The following is a 23,441-nucleotide window of genomic DNA, read 5'->3' as shown; positions in this document are numbered from 1 at the left end:
TGCAGTAAGTTCGCCTTTCTCTTAACCACCGCTTAGATTCAATTGTACTCCAGTTACATATCCAGGCATGGAGGTGGAGGGCAGGGTGGCTTCAACTGGTTTTATGTACATATGCACTAGGGCAAACTGTGCCCTCTAAATTAGCTTTTAGGGAGACATCCCCCGCATTGCCATCACATCTGTGCACAATTGGGCATGTGCTTATGTGGTTTTTAAAGGAGAATTTGCAGTTCATGGAACTGTTTTGGGGATGGGGTTAGATGTGTCCTTGGTAGAGGTGTGGCCTTGTTGGAGGGGGTGTGTCACGAGGGGTGGACTTTGAGGTTTCAAAGCCCTCAACAATCCCAGTTAGCTCTCTCTGCCTTGAGCTTGTGGTCAGACAGACACTCGCTCTCAGACACTGCTCCACCCCCAGGCCTGCATGCTTGCTGCCGCATGCTCTGCCACGGTGATGAGCTAACTCTGAAAATGTCAACACGCGCCCAATTAAGTGCCTTCCTTTATAAGTTGCCTTGGTCATGCTGCCTCTCACAGCAATAGAACAGTAAGAGAATATGCTTAACATTAGGTACATTAAGGAAGTCGTGTGCACACTAATGTAAGCAAAGGCTCGGGTAACGTAATCAAGAGAGAAGCACCTAAACCACACCACTTGGTGACCTAGTCTTTTTTAAATCTTAAAGCCTGTAAAAAAGAAGTCCTGAACAAAAACCTGGAGCCCCCAGAACTGTTCACAAAAATTACCTTGCAATTTTTAAAATCTCTGCGAACCTTTACCTCAGTGTTAAGATGCCAAGAACCTGGAAACACTTGGACCAGACCCCAACTACTGATATCAGTCCTATAGTTTGTCTATAATCCGTCTGCTGTCCGCACTCTCGTCTTTAGCTGTCTTTCTGTTTTTATTTATTCTGCTCTTCTCTATGAAAACCCTCGTCGGGGCTGTGCTGTCTTCAGCCTACAGCCTTTCTGTCTTCTGCTAGAAGCATTTACAGTTACAGTAATGCTAATGAGTGCTGCAGCAGCTTTATCTGGACTGCTCTATGAAGAGTTTATTATTTCAGAATAAAACACATCTACAAAAGCAGATACTGGAATGCCATGCAACTGTGAACATTGAGCATTAGTATGTGAGTAGAACTAGGAACACTGTGAAGAAAAATGTGTAGCATGAATCACTTCTACCCTTGGTGGAAATGGGGTGGGATGGGCTGAGTTTGGGCAAAATGGTGGCTTCTTGTAAAAAAAATACTTGTAGTCTCAGAGCCACTTACTCTGAGCCAATAGCATCTTATATAATCATGAGGTGATTTAAGAGTCACAAGTCTATGTGTTACAACTTATCTTAAGCAAGCAAGCATTGTTTCCTGAACTCAAATGATTTAAATAGGGGTGGAACACGGTGGGGAACATGAAGGCACTCCAAGCATCCAGAGAGAGGCTTACAACAGTTTAGCTGTGATTTTATTCTCTCACTTAACGTCACAAATGAAAGGACAGCACGTCTCATACTATTGCTTTTACATGAAATTCAAATGCTTGATGCAAAATAGACAAAAATTTAAGTTACCAACTGGTACTTTCCCTCCAGGGAACACTATAGCTTAAATATTTGTCAGTATTTTAACAAAACAGAACTACCCTACCAAAGTCAATGTGGTTGTTGGGTCTTACCTACACTACATTTAAAACTTTTATCTCAGCAAAAACTAGAGTCAGAAAAAAACCAAAAATATACATCATGATTTTTCTCAGAGTGTGAATGTGTCATCTTCATTTAAAAGCCACATGTGTGGAGAGACTACACATGAACATGATGACAAAGCCTCCCCAACGCACCATCCTTCGTGGATTGGAGTAGAGCACCTGTCCTGGGGATGCAGCCTCTGATCCCCAGTTATGAGCACAAGAATAAACTATTACCTTCCTGGGCAAGCTCTATCTTCTATGCTGCTGATAACCCCTGCTGCAGAAATGAAGAGCTGCTTTTCACACCCAAGGAATCAATCAATCTTTCTTTCTTTCTTTCTTTCTTTCTTTCTTTCTTTCTCTTTCTTTCTTTCTTGAGCAAAACTTTTAATCAAAATCCCTTTTGCTGAATATTCTCAAGGAACAGAATGATAAGAATGAAGGCCAACAGTGAGGGAAGAATAAATGCTGCATATATTTTCATAGAAAAAACAACACAAATCTAGTTATAAAATAGAAAGAAAGAAAAAACAGGGTAGAGATGTTTAAGAAAAAGAGTCTTTTTTTTTTTAACTATAAATGGTGCCAGTTTTATGTTCATTTTTATACCTAGCTGTATTGTTACATTTATTTACAAAGAGCCTGATTTAGATTCCATGATACCCAAGTGTCTCCCATGTTTAAAAAGATTGTCTTTCAGAGCATCTGAACTCTTAAATGTTGCCATTATATTTTTATGCTATTCTTGTCACTGGTCAAATGTCTTCACTGTCACATGTATAAGAATCCATCTTCACATCAATTCTACTTGATTTAATCTAAAAGTAATGCAACTTTCTTGTACTTCAATGCCATTACTACCAATTGCAACATTGTAATTTTACTAGTCCTAGATACAGGTGAGCATCTAAACATGGGTTTTAAAACTGCATCAAGTTCTGATGTCTCCTGCATGTAAAGGAAACAGACTGTGCTGTTCCTTTCCTGCATACACCCAGCCCATCAGCCAGGGGTTTCTGTCACATTCTAGTGTACAGCTAGTGGCAGTCAAACTTCCAGAATATCAGAACTTTGAAGCTGGAATTGGCTTACAGATCAGTTTACTATATAATTATCTGAAATGGCTAATAATAATTTTAACAAAAAAATAAAAAACTCAAACAATATCTGTAATGTACAAACAAAGGAGGATTTAAAGACTGTGACATTAACCAAACCATAACATATGTTCTTAGCATCATTAGAGTTTTTTTTCTGCCAGGAAATAATTACTTAGTATTATTATTAATTATTATTATTATTATTTCCTCTTTCATACTTCAAGTAGTCTTTTTATTACCTATGCTGATAAATCAGTCCAAGATCTAGGCTGCTCAAAGATTAAAATACATGCACAAGTACTTTTAGCACAAAAGTTAAAGACTAACACAGCTGCTTTCCATGGAAGACGTCACACTATAATACAGTGAACAATAATGGTAAACATGTGCTCCCTATTAGAGTTTTGCTACACAATACATAAAACCTGGATGACAAAAGATTCTTCAAAAATGAGATTATATTACCAGGGTCAACAAGTCCCCTATAAGAAATTAATTATTAAATTCCTATAATACTAAAAAGCTAAATCCTTTCTAGTATTATAAAACAAACCTACTTACAAAAAAGTTTTATCTTCCTTCAGGAAAAACCATTTGAGCCCATGCTCTGCTGTGCAGCACTATACAACACCCAGCTGGGGCTCTCTATGCGACATCTATACCGCGCTCTCTCACTCTCTGACAAGTGTGAAAACAGGCTCAACAGAAGACATGAACAAATTGTGGGAAAGCTTGGCAAACTTTCCTCTATCACACAAGCTAGTCTTTAAATACCTGATATTAAAAGATGTGCAAAACATCACCATGTTTTAGGTTAAACTATGTTGTTATAACTGGTTTCCAAAGGACTTAAGCAGTGCTTCTCAGTCCAATCATCTTTCCTATCTTTAGGCTCTTTTAGTTTTGCTCTGAGAACAAATCTCTAAAGTAGCCAAGAGGAAACCACCCCATTAGAATCTCACATATAATCCTGGACAGTGCTTGCTGCCCTCCTGAGACTTTGGAGAATAAAGCTATACAAAAATGCACAGTCATGATCCAGGCTATGGTAGCACCCCACAGCCTGCTAACCCAGGTCCCTACAACATTACCCAGAAACACCAGAATCAAAGCAAGGGAAAGCAAAGTGAAAAGCATGTAAATACACCAATGATAGGGAACAGATGTCTAAAAAGCTCTAAGCTTTCTTCTTGTCTAAGTTTCAAAGACAGTTTTATCAAAAAGGAAACTATGTTTCAAATGCAATCAGGACTTTCTCAGTAGAAGCACCTCCTTTCTAAACAAACAGGCAGAGCGTTCTTCCAGTGGGCCTCGCCTCTGAGGAAGGTTCCTTCTACAGCTGATAAAGGCAAACGCAGAACTGGAGTAAATACCTAGAATTCTAAAGATTTCCAACGTGGGTTATTTATAATGAGCTAGTCATCAGTACTGCCATCATCTCGTTTCTGTCTGTCACCAGAGAATCAAAAGGAAGCCATGACTGTTTCCACTCCCTGACAGAGCCATGCTCTCTCTGCTCTAAGGACATCTTGACAAGAGCTAGAGACGAAAAGAAAGCCTCAGAGGACACCCTGTGCTGATTTGCCTAGAAATAAAAAGACAAAGAGCATTCAGAAGCCACTTCCGGACCAACAGTCACCCTGCGGAGTTTTAAAACTGACACGCGCTTGGGAGCACCACTCACGAAATGAGAACAGATTCGTGCACATTTGATCATTTGGCTAAATATAAATATACCTGATTTATACTTTAAACTAACAGGCTAAGACCCAAGTTCCAAACTGTAGTTCGTGTGACTCCGGAAGGGCTCTTTGGAAGGGGGGGGGACCTTTGGAGAACAGTGTACAAACAACTGTAAACATACACCGATTGTCCACTAGCTTTCTTAAATAGAGTTTCTGAAGTACTTTTTGTAGGAAATTATATGAGTGTAGTTAATCAGATAATTTCTATAATAACATATAAATTCTGTTGTGTGTGCAAAACGTGGTAGAAAGCGAAGATACCCAGACGGCTCATGTTTTCAGAGTGAGCACAGCATTGCAATCCATCAAGAGTCCTTTGATCCTCTCGTGAAACTTCTCTCTGTACAAGTTGAAGTACATAATGCTTTCTGGCTCTTCCTCAACCCAAAACTTGTCAAATTCATAAACAAGGTAACCTGCAAGTAAAAAAATCACACAAACACATGTCCACAGGAATAAATTCATCTATAAGGCCATCTTCAGAAGTATACATGCATCTTGGGCCAGGGGGATGGCTCGCGGGCTATGGCTGCCTGTCATGGCAGCTGCACAACCTGGGTTCAAATAAAGAAAGTAAGGTATAAAGTGCACTTAGAGATCATCTCCCAGCAAAGATCTCAAACAATCACATGATAAGCATAAACTCTGTACTTCAGAGGCATTAGGTTAAAGGCTCTATATTCTGCCTCGTTGAGAGTTAGAATTGCTCTTGGCCAGGCCTGGTTCTGACCCTGATACTCACAGTAAAACTGGTGGAAGTGCTCCATCGTTGGCACCCCCGGCACAAAGTTGTAAAGGTGAAGCTTGAGGGCCTCGCTCTTCAGTAAGCTGTAAGCCATCTCTGTAAGATTGATCCCAACTATTGCATAAGAATACCTACGTCAGAAACAACCAGTTACACAGCCAGCCGACAGCAGAAGCCTGTAGCATGTAAAGAGTTTACTGGGTCACCCAGACTGTCTCGACTGCACTCCTAACACCCGACTCACTTCGCAGTAACCTTTCTAAACTCCGACAGTCAGAAGGATCAAAGTGCTTGGTTTTTGAAGGCTGTTATTTTCTGAATAGAAGCTAAAAAGTAAAAATAAAAGTTCTGACTGCACAACATTCAAAAACAGTAAGGAGAGGGATACTATACTTACCAGGCGCTATTGTCCCGGTTATTATATGTAAATACTTACCAGGCGCTATTGTCCCGGTTATTATATGTAAATACTTACCAGGCGCTATTGTCCCGGTTATTATATGTAAATACTTACCAGGCGCTATTGTCCCGGTTATTATATGTAAAGCAATATAAAGCTGGTAACGAGGGCTCGGTTTGTATTTCCTTTACTATTTTCAAAGCTAACTGTGATTTTCCCATTTCAATGTTAGTTTCTCCTTCTACTTTGAAATAGTTCTTGAAAAAATATGAGCCCCTATCTTTCTTTTATAAACTACTACATCATGTGATAAAATTTATTTTGGAATATATATTAAAATAGTTTACATTATCCTTTCTGTACTTTCAATCATTAAAATAACATCATTTTAGGGTACATTTTAAAATAGTCATTTTCACTTCCAGAGTCTGGCTCCTTGAATGCCTTCCCAGCTTACCCTAGTTTGGGGTGATTGGAGCGGGACAGAATCTGATGCGCTTCGCTGGTGTAGTTTTCACTGAAATACCTAAACAAGGTCAAGGAAAATGGTGAAGTGAAATGTCTCACTGAAAGCAGAGTAAACACTTGAGAGCGGGTACCTGTCACACCAACAGCCCTCGCTGTCACGGCCCTCGCTGCCACGGCCCTCGCTGCCACAGCCGCTGCATCTCCACCCACCTCAAGCCATCCGATGGTTCAAATAGGTTTCTGAGTCCAGATTTAATCCTAAAGAATCAGGCCTACTAAATAAGGAACACAGACAGGCTGGCTCTTGGCAAGACCATTTCAGCAGTGAAATCCCCTACAAAGGGATGTCCTATTTGCTTACAAAAAAAGAGTTTTGAAATCTGCTAACTCTCATCCTCTCCAGTAGGAGAGTGCAGCTGGGCTGCCCTCCCTCATTGTCGGTCTGCCTGCCACGACTGGAGCACGCCTGTAACGCTGCTGCCGAGCAGACATTCCTGACGGATGTGGATACTGGCCATCTTCACACGGCCTAGGCTCTAAATACGGTGAAGAAACTGCATATCATTAGAGTACGACCCCTCAGTACAGTCTAGAGTCAGACTCTGAAGTTACTTAAACTCTGGGCTCAGTAGGATTCCCTTCCAATGGAGGCAGGGATGTCACTTAAGTTCCTTAAAGATTGCTGATATATCATCAGGAAGCAGAACTACATAGAACTATAAAACTTTAGGCATTGCCCAAACATACATGCTTTTAGAATTTAAAATGGCGCAGGTCTTGAAACCTCATTATGACTTATCCTTCCCCCGACAGCTTTACCCACATTGACCTAAACATTTTCTCAGGATTAACTTAGTTCAATTCACATATTTTTTTTTCACATTAAGAACCATCCAAAGAAACTATTGGCTTCCCATTATCAACATTAGTTACCTTCTGAAACTCACAATCCCCAGATAAACTCGAACACCACAGTCTGTACACTTGCATATCTCTATAGCAGTGTTTTCAAACTTCCTAATGCTTTGACTTCAACCACAAAAGTGCTTCACTGCTACTTCCTAACTGTAATTTTACTACTGTTATAAATAACAATGTAAGTATCTGATATGCCACCCAACGGGTCAGAATCCACAGTGAGAACCACGGGTATAAGGACTTGATCTCCAGTTGCTTACTAGAACAGTGCTGACTACCAGCCTCGATTTATATTGACTATTTAGGACTGCATGCATGTAGCCTAAGTACTGAGGGAAAACCAAGTTGTTACAACATGATACTTGAGGGTTCAGGTCAGCGGCCAGAGGGAGTTGGGAGCATGTCACCACCTAACCTGGTTATTTCCCCAAATGGAATCAGAGCCCGCACAAGGGAAACACAAGGCAAAACCAGAAAGGGGTGTTCATGACTCTGAAGCAGATGTCAGAGGGGAGGAAGAAAGGGAGGAAGGAGAAGGCACCGAAAACACAGGTGAGTAAGCACACAACACACATGGACATGCACACACACAAGACCCCACGCACGCTCGCACATACACACATGTACACACACACACACACACACACACACACACAAGCAAACATGCACATCACACCTAAGAAAACTTAGAGTCAATATGAGGCAGGTGCAGAATTCCCTTCAGCCAAGAACAGGAACATTTATTTTACTTACACAAGATTGATCAGCCCGAGGATGCCCATGCCTCGGAAGTCTGTTTTGGGATCATCACCTTGGAAACCAATGTCTGCCCACTGCTTGGAGATCCGGCCCTTCAACTTTTTTGTTGGCATCAGAAGACTCCAAAGCTGCACAAACACACTTTTGTGTTACAGATAATAGTAATGTTCTTGGTTTACTGAGACATTTTCCTTTTTTTAGTTTATCTAATTCATAACTGAATACTTGATGTTCAACAACCTTTATATGAAGATTCTAAGATCAACGAGGACTGCACTTCAAACATAGTATATCTACTCCAACCAGAATGACTGTTGTGAAGAATCATTTTTTAAGAGCAAACACCACGGCAATCTAGAGCAATGGCCTGCGTTTACTAACCATGTGTACTATCATTACACTGTGTGGGAAGAGCAGTCTTGGGCAAATGGACCCATATTTGGCTTGAATAGGATATGCTGTAATGCTGGGTGGTTAATCTTCAATAAAGAGATGTAGGGGAGAAGAATAAAGAGAAATTAATTCTGAGGGATGGGATCATAGAATAATATTAAAATAACTCAAGAAATGGGTATATGTGATTATTTCATAAAATTTTATTTTTTAAGAGAAAAAAATTATTTGGTTTTAAATAAATATATTACCACTGAAGCTATCAAGTAAATAATGTTGATTAACAATCTTACCCTTTGTTAGTAATAAACCATCAATGAAAAACAATTAAGAAAAATTCATCATTTTCAAGATCTAATGTAAGTCATCAGACAAAACAGACTTGTACACATTGAATAAAAAAACTGAAAAGCTTTGCAAAACAGAAATGCTTGCCCCTTCCCCATTTCATCACCACATCAGGCACTGCAGAGTGAAGGTGTCCTGTCACCTAATACGATGTCAACACTGTGGCCTTCCAGGATTTCCTCAAGCTAGATCTAGTTATTAGCCAGGGCTTTATCTTGCCCACTGTCTTATGAGCAGGAAGCTCGCTGAGGAGGAATGTGGCCACAGCAAGAAGGCTTCAGACATGTGGGCTGCACTAGAGAACCTCTGCTCAATCTTAATGCATTTGTTCATTTGTTTCTGGAGATGGGGTCTTTTTATGCAGCCCAGGATGGTCTTAAATCCCATCCTCCTGCCTCAATCTCCAAAATTCTAGGGTTAGAGGAACATGCCACCATATTCAGCTTTTAATACTCAAATTGCAATATCCATTATGGGCTGCAGCCTGGAGACGCTGATTTCATAAGGCCAAGATGGACGTTCAGATCCAAACACTAGACACTCACGAGAGCTGCTGAGTTGGTCTTTGGATTCTATTTGAACGACTTCGTTCCAGAGCTCCCTCCTAGCAGGACGTGTGCTAAAGTGGCCGCCAGTCTACAACAGAGCTGAATTTCATAGGGACGGCCAGGATACAGGTCCCTGGATGGGGTGCTCGGACATAGGTCTTACTCCGTCAGGACAGCAGGTGTAACCCAGAACGCTTTGACGCTAAGGTGAATAGAGACTGAGCGATCGCCTAGCGTGCTTTAAATCATTCATATAAGCTAATCCACAGAACAGCTCCTTAGTAACCTCAGAACAAGATCACGTTTTAGTTTAATTTTGCAGTTAGGTGAAGTGTTTGTTTACATTTTTCCCCAAAAAAGGTTTTGTTGTTCGTTTAGATTTATTTATTTTGTTTATGAGTGTGAGCATGTTTTGTCTCACGCTTTCCCAGATCATTCAGATTCCCTGGGACTGGAGCTATGAATGGTGATGGACCCGAGTCCTCTGCAATGACAGGAACACTCTTCCATTCTGAGCCACGTCTCCAGCCCTGCCTTTGCTGTTTTAAGCATTTTGTCTTACTCAGGTGTCCCCAGTGTGACTGTCCTTAGAACATTTGCTCATATCGAGTCCTAACTCAAAGAACAATACATGCTTGTGCTTTAAGGGTAACTGAGTTCACATGAGATAAAGGGGAGAAGGGCGTCAGCAGGGAGGGGAGCAGGAAGGAGGGACATATGGGGGGTGGGGTCAGCCAAAATTAGGCTCCCTGAAATGTCACCAGGAAACCCCTACTTTATGAAAATGGTGAGGAGGGGGGGGGAGACCAGAAAGGACTGAGAGAGAGGACAAGAGGGAGAAGGGAGAGGAGGACTGAATGGAAAGAGAGAATAAAAATGTGAAAGAATGAAAGAAAACAATTAAAACCACAGCTTCAATCCTCCTACAGGCTGTGTGAACTGTAGCGGGAGACAGGACAAGTCAGCCCACGCCCCAGGCCTTGGAGTCCTTTTCCTCCAGTCAAGGGCCACACCAGACAGCTGACAGCACCTTCTCTAGGCCTCAGTCTTTAGATATGGACACTACTACCACCTCACACACTTACACAGCAGAAGCAGGAGACCGGAAGGCGCTCTCTCTCCTTTTCTTGCTGTGGCAGTATCTGCTAACTAGTGAGACAAGAGACACACAGCTGTGCAAAGGGACACGCACTTCACAGCTTCCGTGCTGCTGAAGGAAAGCCGACTCTCCACAAGCAAATTAGATAAGCAGAGGCTCTGAGGCCTGTGCGCCTGGGCTCTGAGTCCAAAGAGGTCTTCTTTTGTGAATGGGTCATTACGTCAGAATTAAAAGCACAAATATGTTTTTAAAGATGCTTATCAACTAAGACTTGCTGACCAACAATCTTCCCCTATTGATTAAATCTAACATAGTCTTCAAGAGGCAAACAAACAGGAGGGCCAAGTGGACTTGGAGAAGGCACACAGCTCAGGACAGAAGCGCCCTGAGCCCCGAGCCCCGAGCCCCGAGCCCCGAGCCCAGAGCCCAGAGCCACGCTCACCTTGAGGAGCAGCCTCTCGTGCTGTGCATTGGCAGAGTCATAAGGCTTTTTCCTCACATTTTCCACATCCTGGTAGAGCTGTTTGTAGCCAGTTATCTGCAGCAAGCACGTCCTCATGCAGATCTGAAAACTGAGAGGATAAAATTATTAGTTTAAATCAGACCTCTTTATCACAATAAAGCAAGGCCTGGGGGGCGGGGTACCATACATCTATTTAGGAAGTGGTTTTTTTCACTTCTGATTTAACTCAAGATGCATCAAAGAGCCTCTTTACGCACCAAAGGCTGTGCAGAGCATCAGTCAGGGCTGTGAAAAAACAAGGCCTAGACAGCATGCACCGTGTGACTGACTCCATTACAAGAAGTCTCTCAACACATGTTCTCTGAGATGTGGGCCACACCGCCCCAAATCTTTACTGCCACTTGGCAACATCTCTAATAATTTGAAGTGTATACAAAACAGCCTCTGACAAGTTACCTCAGTTTGCCCAAGCACATAGCTTGCTCTCCCTGGAGCTACATGCTTTTCACAGTGACTCTGCTGTAGCAACAGCACACTAACCTTTAGTTCTAGGCCAGAGTACTTCAAATTCCAATCCATCGACAGTTTGGAAGACCTTTAACCCTCACCCTATGAAATGACCTGCAGAGCAGTCTGTACAGTACCAACTCGCTGCAGGGGTTGTGACCTCTTACCCCAAGGGTTCACTTCCTAACTGCTGTCGCATCCCCAAAGCCACCTTTACCTCCCTTACTTAAGTATCAACCAATGTGACTTCTTATACCACAGAAGACGTGAAGTCTTCAGTTCCTCAGGGTGCCCATCATCTGTCTGGCCAGCTACACAGTGACTCTTGTAGAACAAAAATCCACGGCCAACGGATGGCCAGTGCAGCCTGTTCGTGAAGGACGGAGAGCAGTGCAAGGGCTCAGCGGAACACATGACACACACAGGAGGGACATGGGAGGACTGAACTGACAGCACACAGACACCAGAATCTGAAGGTCAGGAAGGACGGATGCCAGCTATTTAACCCCAGGGACTCAGCGGGAGGGCCTGGCCCTGCGGCTGCTGCCTGTGCAGTTCGCTCTCAGCGTTGTGGGCCCCAATGCTCAGGGGATGACAGAGCTGGGTTGTCTCACCCACAAACCTTCCCACCACAGTCCAACTGTGCGGGGCTCTGCACAGCGGGTGACAGTCACAGAGGGGGCAGCACACCTGGTGTCCTTCTCAGGGCAAATGTTCTTTTCCTTCATGATGCTCACTATACACCTGTCCAGTTCGTTCTCGGCAACGCGTGTTGCATTCTGTAGGACCTAGTTACAGAGAGACAGCGGAATGAGCGGTCTCCGAAGGCTGACACAGAAGTCTGTTTTGAGACTTTTAAGCAACTTTACAAAGACGGCATTAAAATGCAAAAAGAAATCACACTTACTTCAGATCTCCCCAAAAGCTGGAGCCATATAAGTGTTTGTGGCTTTCTAAAAGCCTCCTCCCCACACTTATAAAAGTAATCATAATGAAACAATAAATGATGATGTCATGAAAGTGGGAGGGGGTTGGGAAGGAGCCAACATATCCAGAACGTAGAGCAGGAAGGAGAGAGGGTATGCTCGCAAAACACTATATAGCTGTGAAAAACAAGATTTTAAAATGAATTTTAAACAGAGGAGCAGCAACAGGCTCTAGCAACTGTCTTTCTGTGCACCCCTTCTTCACCCCCAAACCTTCTACCCCCTGCCACATCCACTTCTCCAGCACCCACTGCTGGCCGCTTCTCTTCCTGCCGGATACGGTGCCAACACATTAAAGTGCTCTTCCCGTGTGGTCTGTTCCTGGTCTGTCTGATTACCTCCTGTTTAGGAACCCATGCTGAGCACCGCCCTCTTAGACAATCTCTTGAGCTAGCTCAGGCCACTCTTTCTAGTTCTGCATAAGTTTGCAGACTGAGCTTGTCAATGTCTTCCAACATAGTCAATGAGATTTTGATTAAAACTTCACAAATTCAAAGGTCAATTTTGGAATTCATATTTAGTATGATAATTGATAAATATCAGGGTTTTTTTTTTTTTCTCAAAAATTTCTCCATAGGTTTTTAGGACTGAAAACTTTCACTAAAGCATCTCTGGCTGCCGGGGTCGATGACCCAAAAGTGCATTGTTAATAGAGACAGAGTGCGCAACCTGCTGCTATCTTCAGTTCACTCCCTACACAGCAGCAGCCTCCGGGGACCCAGCACCACCTACACTCTCAGACTACACAATAGTATGTAAGTTCTTTCTGGCTGGCTGGCTTTTTTTCTTTTTCCTTGCTGACTGTGGTCCCCAGGATTTCAGTACAACGCTGAACAGATGCAGAGACACTAAACATATCTGTCATGCTCCCAACTACATGTGATAAAACCTTCAGTGTTAAATGTCTTCTGTGATGTCCGCTGGCGGCCTTTAATGGACTGGGGGAGTTTTGTTCTTCTGGTCGGGAGAGATTTTAATCATGAGCAGATTTTTCAGTCTCTGTCAAAATGACCATAGTTTTCTGACTCTGTTACTGTGGTAATAAATTATACTCTCTGAATTTACACTTTAATCATAATATAGTATCCTTTTTATGTGTGACTAGGGTCACTTTGCTGATGTTCTGTAAGAACTCTTGCACCACATATATGAAGGACACTGAGTTGTACTGTTCATTTATGTCTTTGGTTTTAGTGTGCACGCGAAAAGGGGGTCTGGGCTTCTTCCCTCTATTTCCCAAGACTTTCTGTTAACAGTGGCACAGTTTCTTCTTCCATAAATGTTTGGTAAGAACTAAGCGAGGCTGGAGAGAGGCTCAGTGGCAAAGAGCACTGCCTTCTTCTGCAGGGGACCTGAGTCTGGTTCCCAGGACCTCCCTGACAGCTCACAGCCACCTGGCTATCCAACTCCAGACGATCTGATGCCCTCCTCTTACCTCTGCGGGCACCAGATATGTATACGGTGCACAGACTGCACAGGCAAACACTCAAAAGTACAAAGGCCCAGACATCTATTAAAAGCGAACTAATCAGGCCAATGCTGGAGAGTTTTGCAATATTTTAAAGGAGAGATTTTATTTCTTTTCTTGAATATAAGGCAACCTAGATTCTTTTATTTTTCATATTAGTTGATAAAACTGCTTTTGACAAACTTTTTCCATTTTGTAAAAGCTACAGGATTTACCATTATGAAGCTGCTCACAGAACTTGTGACCCAGGCTATGGTGACCTATGGAATCCCTTTCTTCAGACTGGAAATCTTGGCTTTCTCTCGTAATTCATCAGTAGTTAGATGTTACTGACATTACTAATCTTTTTAAAGTATAGGTTTCTGAGTTTATCCACATGTTTGTCTATGTTACTAATTCATTAATTGTTCTGCCTTATAACTTCTTTGGCTTACTTTGGGCTCAGTTTCTTTTCAGATTTCTAAGCGAACTATGCTTTCAACTGGTTTGACTTTTAAATATTGCTTTGGTGACCTAAGCAAATGTCGATATGTTGTGTTTCCAGTTCAATTTTCTTTGTCTCTTTCCCACCAAATTCTTCTTTGACCCACGGGATTACTACAATATTTATAGTTCAAATACCAGATTTTCACATTTTAGCAGCCCTGGATATAAGTTATAAATAGTTCCTAGTCTGTAACCGAGGAAGTAAGACTTAATTTTTAACCAGCAAAGGAGGAGTTTCAGCTGTCCAACAGTCTACAACCCAATACAACCATACTCTGAGATTGCTGTCAGGGATATGCATGCATAGCAATCATTAGAGATATAAAGTATTTAAATATGTAAGAGGGTTGCATGAATACCTTCTCTCGTATTACTGTAGTGTTCACTGGCTTACATTATCATCAACACTATCAACATGTGCTCTCTTATGTTGCCCTCCTAAAATCACCACACAGGTACTGATGAGGGGACAAGCAACTTGCACAAAGTCAAACACATAGGAAGTAATAAAATCAAAACAATTTCCAGACTTCTTTTCGTGTAATAAAATACAGAGATAGTCAGTGGAAATCCACAGCATCAGAATATTATTATTCTCTTGAAGAAATGTACAATTGCATGTTTAAACTGACAAGCCCATTTCGATATATTGACAAAGGTGCTTCAATTCTAGGCATCAAGACAAGAAAGCAACTATGATTTAACTTAGTCATAGGCATTGCTAGTTACTCTCTTTATAGAATAAAAAACACATCAGTATTTCATTTTATTTTTTTGTTGGTGACATCATAAGAATACAACTTTAACATTTGCAAGTAAGATTTTTAAAAAGCTACTAAATAATTGAAAATTAGCATATTAATTTGCTAATTTAATCCACTCTTGTTGGGCCCCATAATAGTCTAAGTCAGCGACTCTCAACTTGTGGGTCAGTACTCGTTAGGAGTCAATGACCCTTTACAGTCTGGCTTATCAGATAGGTACATTACAGTTCATAATAGTAGTGAAATTACAATTATGAAGTAGCAAAGAAATAATTTTATGGTTGAGGTCAGCACATGAGGAGCTGCCCGTAGCACTGGGAACGTTGCAGCACCGCTCTAAGCCCTATTCAGACCTTCCTCCTCTGTGCCACTCTTGACTCGTCTCCTAGTGATAACTGTCCATCAATTTTACTACTTCTACAAAGACTGAAAACCATGGCAGAATCTGAACATATATGGTAGTCACCCAATCCTTGTCAAAATTTTACCAACATCTGATCCCCTATCCTACTTACATTTAGCCTAATTTTACCACATCTAAAATCCCACTAATGAATTCTCAGTCCACAGACACTCCTCCAGCCTGTCCTCAGTCTGCTGATGTATGCGGGCGGAGTTCAGATTCTGTTCCTTCTCCACCAGAACTAGCTAAGAGAAAGTTCTGGGGATACAGACATAAACGACACACACTGCTTTGTGCTGTTTCTTTGGGGCAAGAGAAAAATGGAGAAATAAAGAAGTAAAATTCTGTAAAAGAAAGAAGGCAAAAGACAGGGGGGTGGGGCTTACGATTCCAAGTAGAGAATGCTCAAGAGTGCTCACAGGTCAGAACCGAATGAAACTGGAGCTGATGTGATTAGTGAACTTTTAGCAGGACGAGCACTCTGGCCCTAGAGGCCACAGGCCCGAGGGCGAGTGGTGCTCTGGATTGGAGCAGGGGCACAGGACAAGAGCAGTGCTAGATGCGATGATGAGCAAGGCGGGGCAGGTGGGGCTGGCGGGGCAGTACTAATGGTGTGCAGGCAGGTTTCAAAGCATTAGAGAGGACATACAAGTGCTGGGCCTGTGGGTGTGGCACAAGGAACTGTACCAGTTTTACAGTAGTTTCCAAGGAACTAGAAAGCACCTATCAGAGGACATTTCCCAGATACACAATGTGATACAAAATCAGAGCTACACTCCCAAGAAGCTTCCAGAGGATGCTGGCGCTACTGAGTCTGAGACCTGCTGGAACAGCTCTGAAATAAAATGTGTGCAAGCAGGTCCCTTACAACCAACGGCTGCTGTGGGATCTGTCTGCTACATTACAGTAACAGGTACCACATGTGTGTGTGCAACTAAAGAATTAGGGCAGAAACTTTCAAAGTTTCAGATGCCATATTCTTATTTATTTATTTTTTTTTTTAAAAAATCACAGTTTAGGATTCTGAACCAAGGCACCTCTATACCCTGTGTGAGTTACTCGCACACAGACAACTCGTAAGTGAGAGACTGGGCCGAAGACAGCAAGCACAAGTTACAGGTTACTCTCCAGAACGAAGCAGAATCCCAAAACTCTTCTGATTCTGTTGTGAGCCAACAACTCTTATCAATACTAGCAAACCGAATCATGTCCACGGTTTTTATTGTGATTCATATTTCACATTATGACCAAGTGCAAACATATAAATGGATATCTAAAACAGAGATATGCACACAGATAACTAAACTAAAAATGTCACAAAATAATATACACCAGCAATTCTTATACAGAAAACACTGTGAGGTTACAGTTAATTCTGGCTGGTCAGTTCTTGGTTTCCCACGTAACACACCTTCAAGAGTGCGGCTGGTGTGTGGTAGACAGGCTTTCCATCCCATGCAAGTCAGTTAGCTACCTCTTGCCTGCCTGTCACAGCTCTGGGCTGTACAGAATGCACCCTTTGTCCTGCACTTGGCCACTCATTTAAACCCACAGATGAAAATGGAGACGACACAGTCTGCCAGGCCTCCAGCGACGTACTGTGAGGCCATTCCCTCACTGTCCACTGAACCGCACCTGTGACCTACAGTAAGGCGAGCGGAAGAGACAGAGAACAAGACACCAACTTGACCAAGGCCTTGCAGCTGAGCCGCAGGTGTACGCACACTAATACCGATTTAGGCTCTGCAGACTTGTGCTTGTTTTTATACAGCAAAAGCTGACTGCTATGTGGCAGATGCTGGGACACTTTGGATCAAAACTTGCTTGGCTCTTCAGTCACACAACCTACCTGAGGACACAGTCCTGGGAAAGGCTTTCCTAACATGCTGGTCCCCAAAGCCACCAAAGCTGCTGCAAAATAAACATGTAGGACCTCAGAGCAGGATGCGGAGGTCTGAAATAGTCTTCTATCCATTAAAGCACACAGAGAAAGTATTTTGAAAACAGAATTACAATTTCTAAAATGAGAACATTTAACTCACAGTTTCTAGTAGCAAAGGCAGTAAACATAATCCTGAAATCAAAGTGTTCTTTTTAAAGAAAAAAAGGTACACTTAGGTTAAGTTTTCTAGAATTAGCATTTTAATGTGCTCTTACCTTATTCTTGGAATATGTCAAGGAATTTTCTGAAATTAAAAAAAAAAGTTACCACTTGAGCACATTTTCTGAATTATCCAAAATCAAGTAGTAAAAATATAATAGCAATGATAAATCACTTCCACAGTTTACGGTACAATTTTTACAAGACCAACACAACAATCATCTTAAAATCTTACAGGATGGAGAAAAAGGGGGAGCCATCTTCCCTCAAATTCAGTACCAAGCTGATGACAATCTGATTTCCCCAAAACTCTGTGTTTCAGTGCAGACTGACAGTGGGGTGTTTGCCAACGCTAAGATCCCAGACACTCATCTGAGACTCTGTTCTCCACTGCACCCTCTTCATCGTCAGCCCGAGCGAGTGGCCAGCAACTCAGCAGTGCAAGAACAAAGGAGAGATCGGCCCAGCTTTCCTCTCACAGGCACAGGGCAAACAGCCTTTGCATTCCTGGTTTCTATCCCAAGAATGGCAACATTTGTATCGGTCTGTTAGAGAATAAAAGTTTCTGATATATTAAGAATGCTCTCCTTTTGGGAATTGTAAGGAAAATGCTTTTTGCCTCAAAGTAAAGATTATGCTCTTTTCCCGTGCTGTGAAGTGCATCAGCAGAGCCCACAGAGGTCAGGGCAAGAGGCACTTGGTTCTTCAGAGCAGGCAGGTAGGGTGTGTGTGTGTGTGTGTGTGTGTGGGCGCCCAAGTGTGTCGAGAACTGTGCATTACACTCCAGTCAGCCAGTGGTCACATCACAAGACACTCCGCCATTCTTCCATGTCACCCTGGGCACAGGGCTGCTGTCCATAGCTCAATCCCTTGGCCCTAAAGGCATCAATTCCTCCTTCAAGGCATTTTTGATCAACACAAAATAGGAGCTGGTTATTTCTCAATTTTCTATCTAACACAGCATCCGGAGCTGTGGCCCCACCCAGGTCTCTCTTACTATGCCTACAGTAACTTCAAACCACATTTCTCAGTCATCTACGTTTGAAGTCAGAACATTTTCAATTGAACATTGAAACATTGTCATTTGACTTAAATATAACGCAAGCCAAACTAAGCCCCATGCATACCATAAACATTTCCGTAGCTATATCAAATTAAAAAGAAATACATGCAGTTCTTATTGCTATAACTTAATAGATCAAAAATATCACTTCAGTGTTTTACAAATACAATTATCATACATTTTCAAACTTTTTTCATATAAAGTCTTTGAAATCCAGTGGGTATCTATAGGTAAAGCACAACTCAGTTAACACCATGCATACCTCAAGTGCTCAGAACCGTGTGGCCCTCACTGTGAGCCTGGACCGGTCAGGTTCTAAAAACCTTTCCTACGACCACTGAGCAGTCTGTCCATTCAGAAACAAGAGTAAGAAGTAAGACTGATTAATGAGGCCTCACAGCAGGACAGCAGATAACTGGCTCTTCAGTCTTTACCTCATACATCTGTGTAAAACTTTCAAATGGAAGAGAGAAAAATCTTCTAGTAAACAACTGCAAATACAATCTGAATAATAACTGATACATTTTTTAAGACCTCCAAAAGGCTCATTCTTTGGATACATATGGGATGTTCTAGGAAGTGTCTTTTTATATACAGTTATTCAGTGTTCAATAGTCAGTAGTAGAAAAAGAACTCAAAGACCACAAAACTTAAGAGTCTCAGCTGCAGTGACTCACTCAACTCAAACGACCACCAGATGAGCAGAAAGAGCTCAGTTATGTCTTAATCTTGCCTTTTCTTTATTTTGAAGGGCATTACCTATTCTGTAGGTCCTCTGTGCCCCTCCATAGGTGTCAAAAATTCGCTGCAATTCACACTTCCCAGTCATCTGTCGTAAGATCCATTTCATCCAAAATCGGAAAAAGTGTCCGTAGAAGAACTCCCACAGAGACACGAACATGTTTGCCTGGAAGGAGGATATAAACACAAGAGCTTAACTAAGGTCTCGAACTGGAATTGTAGAACTGAAAAATAAAATTAAGCTGATCCAACTTCCCAAATTATAATAAAATCTATTATTCCATTGTGTTTGTTTTGTGACAGTGTTTAATCAATCAGGCAAGGAAATAACATACAACAGTTTAAATAATGATTTGCCAAATGGCCACTTAAAAAAAAAAAAGTAAAAAAGTAGTAAAAAAAAAAAAAACTGGCCAAATTATTTAATCGCTTCAAAGAATAATAAGCACGTTTCATTTTTGCCAAATATTACATTTAATATTTTGGATTCCTAGTTCCGTTTTTCATTCCTTGAAACTTGGAACAAAGACGTTCCAGAATAAAAGGACCAACCGAGCAACAATTTCAAATCTACCACTCGTCAGATGTGTTTTCCCAAAGAATGAGCTCTCCTCAGCCTTGGTTGAGAGCGCGCCCAGCTGTCCCAGTCAGCTGACTCCGACAAATGAAAACACTACAAGTGGCTTACAAACTGAAGCACACAGGTTGGGAAAGCGAGCGGGTGGCATCCTGACGAATTCATGATTTTTCCAGTCAGTAGGTGAAGGGCAGAGACACCAAAAGGAAACACACACACACATACACACACAAAACCTATACACTTGATATAACTGGGTGCTAAACGAAGGGGAGGACGGATACCGGGAACCCAAATGAAAACTCTCCTCGCCAGCCTTCCAGCCCGGGATTCGCAGACACACCCTCTCTGCGCCCCGGCACCGGTAGCTGTCAAATTCGAAATCCCCGCAAAGCAGGGCACCAGGTGTCGGTGCCAGACACGCTGATCAAGATCTTTAAAATGAGTCATCCCGTCGGCGCTGGTCGGGACGAAGGCGGCAGAAGTGCCAGGCGCCGGCAGGCAGTCCCGCCGAGCCCCAGGGCGCGGGGAAACCGAGTGCGAGCCCCGTGGGCACCGCGCCGACCCGCCCCTCTCGTGCGCGGGAACGCTGCACAAAGCCCCGACGGCCCCCGCACCCTGCGGATTATCCGCGGGACGCCAGCGAGGCTTGCCCAGCCACACGCCAGCAACTCAGGGTGAGAGAAAAATAAAACAGCAGCCACCTCACAGGAAGAACTAGGGGGAAGCTGGCACTGCCTCGGTTTCCCCCAGCTGCAAACACCGGCAACGGAAACGACGCTCTACGCGGAGCGCTCCCTGCGAACACCGCGACCCGGAAGTCCGCACGGAGGCTGCGGGGGCGGGGTGGCTCCTGGCTCCGCGCCCCGCCTCTTCGTCGTCTTCCGATTGGCTCGCTCTCAGCCTATCGCTGGCGCGGGAGGAGGGGCCGCGAGCTAGCGCGCCAGACGCTGGACGGTTCCCCTGGCAACGGCGGCCGGCTGCCACGCCCAGCCCAGCGCCAACGTGTACCCTGGAGCTGTGGCCTGGAAACTTTGCTCAGGGCTTTCGGAGACGCTTCCACCGCGGGCGTGACAACAGCCCTTTCACCTACATTTCTTAATCTGCGAAGTGATTATTTCCCATCTTTATGAGGCACAAAGGAAACTTGGCTCGAAGGGACTTTATGGATGACGCAAAAGAACTTGCGTGATTAGTGCATGCAATGAGAAGTTGCGACTTTTTCCTCTGAAAACTAACATGGAACAGTTAATTCATCAAACGTTCATTTCTTAACTATCGTTTCTACTGGAAGACTAATTTGTGTCATTCTTTTTTAACCTCAAAAGTACGGTTGATTGGCTAGTGAGTGGCAGGTGGTCTTCTACAGAGACTCACACACCAAACCAATCTGCAAAAGTATAGTATCAGGTGAAGCTGCCTAACAAGTTATTAAGGGGATTTAGGGAGTAGGGGGAGGGATCATTACATACAGCGGAGTCAGCAAAGTAAGGATAAGCGTTACCGGAGGGGGGGGGGGATGCTGTGACAGCTTCAGGAGGAAGAATGATCTATGTGACAGTAAATGTAGAGGTCCTGGGTTAGGAAGGGATTGCAAAAGGCTGATAGAACAATGGCGGGGTTGGTGGGCTGGATAAGAAAGAGCCAAGTGGAGGGAAGGCTAAATTCAAAAGATGTTAAAAATAAAATGAAACAAAAGAAATCCCTGAACTTGGCATGCTGATGCATGCCTGTAATCCCAGCTGGAGGGTGATATGGGCAGGCGGGAAGATCTGGCGTTCAAGGTTACTTAAGGTTCTGTCTAAAAAAGTAAATAGATAGCTACTTAAGGTTCTGCCTTAAAAAGTAGGTAGATAGATTAGATGGATGGATGGATAGATAGATAGATAGATAGATAGATAGATAGATAGATAGATAGATAGATAGATTTAGCCTCCTACCCAAACAAGATTTCTGCCTCCTTATTCCCCTTGTCAGGACCAATCACCATTAGTTCCTTATACTTCCAGAAATATTCAAGCCAGTGTCTTGTCTATGCCCCATCCATTTCCTTGTTAGGTCAGACTAAGTGAGCAGTATATGCTTTTCCATTTTAAAGGTAGAGTCTACTTGTAGAACATGAAGGGCAGACAAATAAACCACCACCTTTGCCTGATGGAAGTGAAATATTTGGTAGAGACCATATCCTTCCCTGTCTCCAATCAAATTCTTGTCCCGCCCTCCTCTAAGAATGGAGTGGGAACACAACAAAGACACATTATTCTTTGTCACTCAGAGATTAACAGCCTATGCAAGATAAAAACTAAACATTGCCATGTAGGATTTTACAGACGTGTATTTTACAGACAGGCATTTGAACTCTCTCAGTTCCTGAAAGCACACAGCTCTAGCAGGTCACTGGACCTGCAGGGTGGCAGGGCTGGTAGCCTTCAGGCTCTGAAGCTCCAGGCCTGGACGTCCACAGCAGAGAAAGTATCAAAGCTGTGGGACTTGGCGGCAGGAAGCGGCTGCAGAGACAATTCCCTCCTTAACCAGATGGCAGACTCTTGGAGGAAGGAATCGCTCTGCTTCAGATGCCGGTCAGATTCTAGAGGAGGCTCAAGTGAGCTCCCTGCCCAAAACAGAAGCCTCAGGAGCAAGGAGCCTCCAGCAACATCCATCCCCTGGGAGTGTTAGAGGCAGCCTTTCTTCTAGACACTCCTGCAGGGAACTGTTTTGTTTCTGCAGCTTTTGGGTGTCCGAATTTATAGGTTACCAAGAAGGCCCTGATTGGCAAATCTTGAAAATGGGTATGTCCTGAAAGTGGAAGAATTAGAATTTAGGATCGACCAAGAAGGAGTTACCAAATCTAGTGGTGGAGGGGTAAACCCAGAGCCCACCAAAAGTTCACAGTCAAGTACACGGCTCTCTCTATGTTAGATTGGGAAACATAAAACGAATCTCTTTCGTGTTCAGGTTGCTCCCGGGACCTTTGCAGGCCAGCGGCTTCCCTGCAGAGGCACTGGCTGCCAGTTTCCTTCCACTAAGGAATTTTGCTCAGATGGATTTTTGTTTCCTTTTGCAGGTGTGTGTGTGTGTGTGTGTGTGTAATAGAGTATCACAATATATAGTAAAGTAATATTAAATCTTCCCTGCTCCCAGGAGAAGATGCTCACTGCATCATGATCTTGGCTTTCTTCTTCTACAGAAGAAGCAGTGAAGTCCTAAGCTGAGACTGTGCCTCCCGGGAGAAAATGGGGCCTTCTCTATCTGCTCCCCAGGATTCTCCATCAAACTGTGTGCCCTTTCAGACCTTACCAAAGGCTACTTTATAGTGAAGTCTGGTTAAAGTGTGTGTGTGTGTGTGTGTGTGTGTGTGTGTGTATGTGTATCTTCCTCGGTGCTCTTGCACCTTACTTCTTGAGGTCTCCAACCACAGCCGGGGCTTCCGGTTTACACAGGCTGGCCAGCCAGCATACTGCAGGGATCTTCAGGTCTTCACCCCAACCCAGGTTATGGGACTGTGGAGGGCATGCTGAGGGGCTGGGATTCTTACTTGGTTGCTGGGGTATGATCTCGGGTATAGCCCTGTTGACATAGTGAGCACTCCCAAGTCACCTTCCAGACTTTGATTATAAGTTTTAGTCACACTGCTACATCTCCATGTCTTAAGATGGATTGGAGAGACTGC

At 43.2% G+C, this 23,441-nt stretch overlaps 1 protein-coding gene across 4 annotated transcripts; it reads right to left on the bottom strand.

Annotated features, from left to right (window-relative positions):
• Positions 1-1,442: 1,442 nt before the first annotated feature.
• On the bottom strand, positions 1,443-20,603 carry Elmod2 (ELMO domain containing 2). 4 transcript variants are annotated; one of them, XM_052166647.1, is made up of 9 exons: positions 20,476-20,603; positions 19,213-19,360; positions 17,447-17,475; positions 11,873-11,970; positions 10,655-10,784; positions 7,819-7,952; positions 6,137-6,205; positions 5,277-5,410; positions 1,443-4,950 (listed from the first exon to the last, which is right to left on the bottom strand). In XM_052166647.1, the coding sequence occupies exons 2-9, from the start codon at positions 19,352-19,354 to the stop codon at positions 4,805-4,807; spliced, it is 882 nt and encodes a 293-aa protein (XP_052022607.1). In that variant the 5' UTR covers positions 19,355-19,360; positions 20,476-20,603; the 3' UTR covers positions 1,443-4,804. The 4 variants fall into 4 exon arrangements, with proteins under 4 accessions (XP_052022607.1, XP_052022610.1, XP_052022608.1 ...); XM_052166650.1 differs by having other exon boundaries at positions 4,835-4,950; positions 5,277-5,393; XM_052166648.1 differs by lacking the exon at positions 1,443-4,950 and adding an exon at positions 4,983-5,088.
• Positions 20,604-23,441: the final 2,838 nt, after the last annotated feature.

This window comes from Apodemus sylvaticus, chromosome 21 (genome assembly GCF_947179515.1).
Source record: "Apodemus sylvaticus chromosome 21, mApoSyl1.1, whole genome shotgun sequence".
Taxonomy (NCBI): Eukaryota; Metazoa; Chordata; class Mammalia; order Rodentia; family Muridae; genus Apodemus; species Apodemus sylvaticus.
Note: the sequence above shows the minus strand (reverse complement) of the source record. Positions and strands in the feature narration are given on the sequence as shown.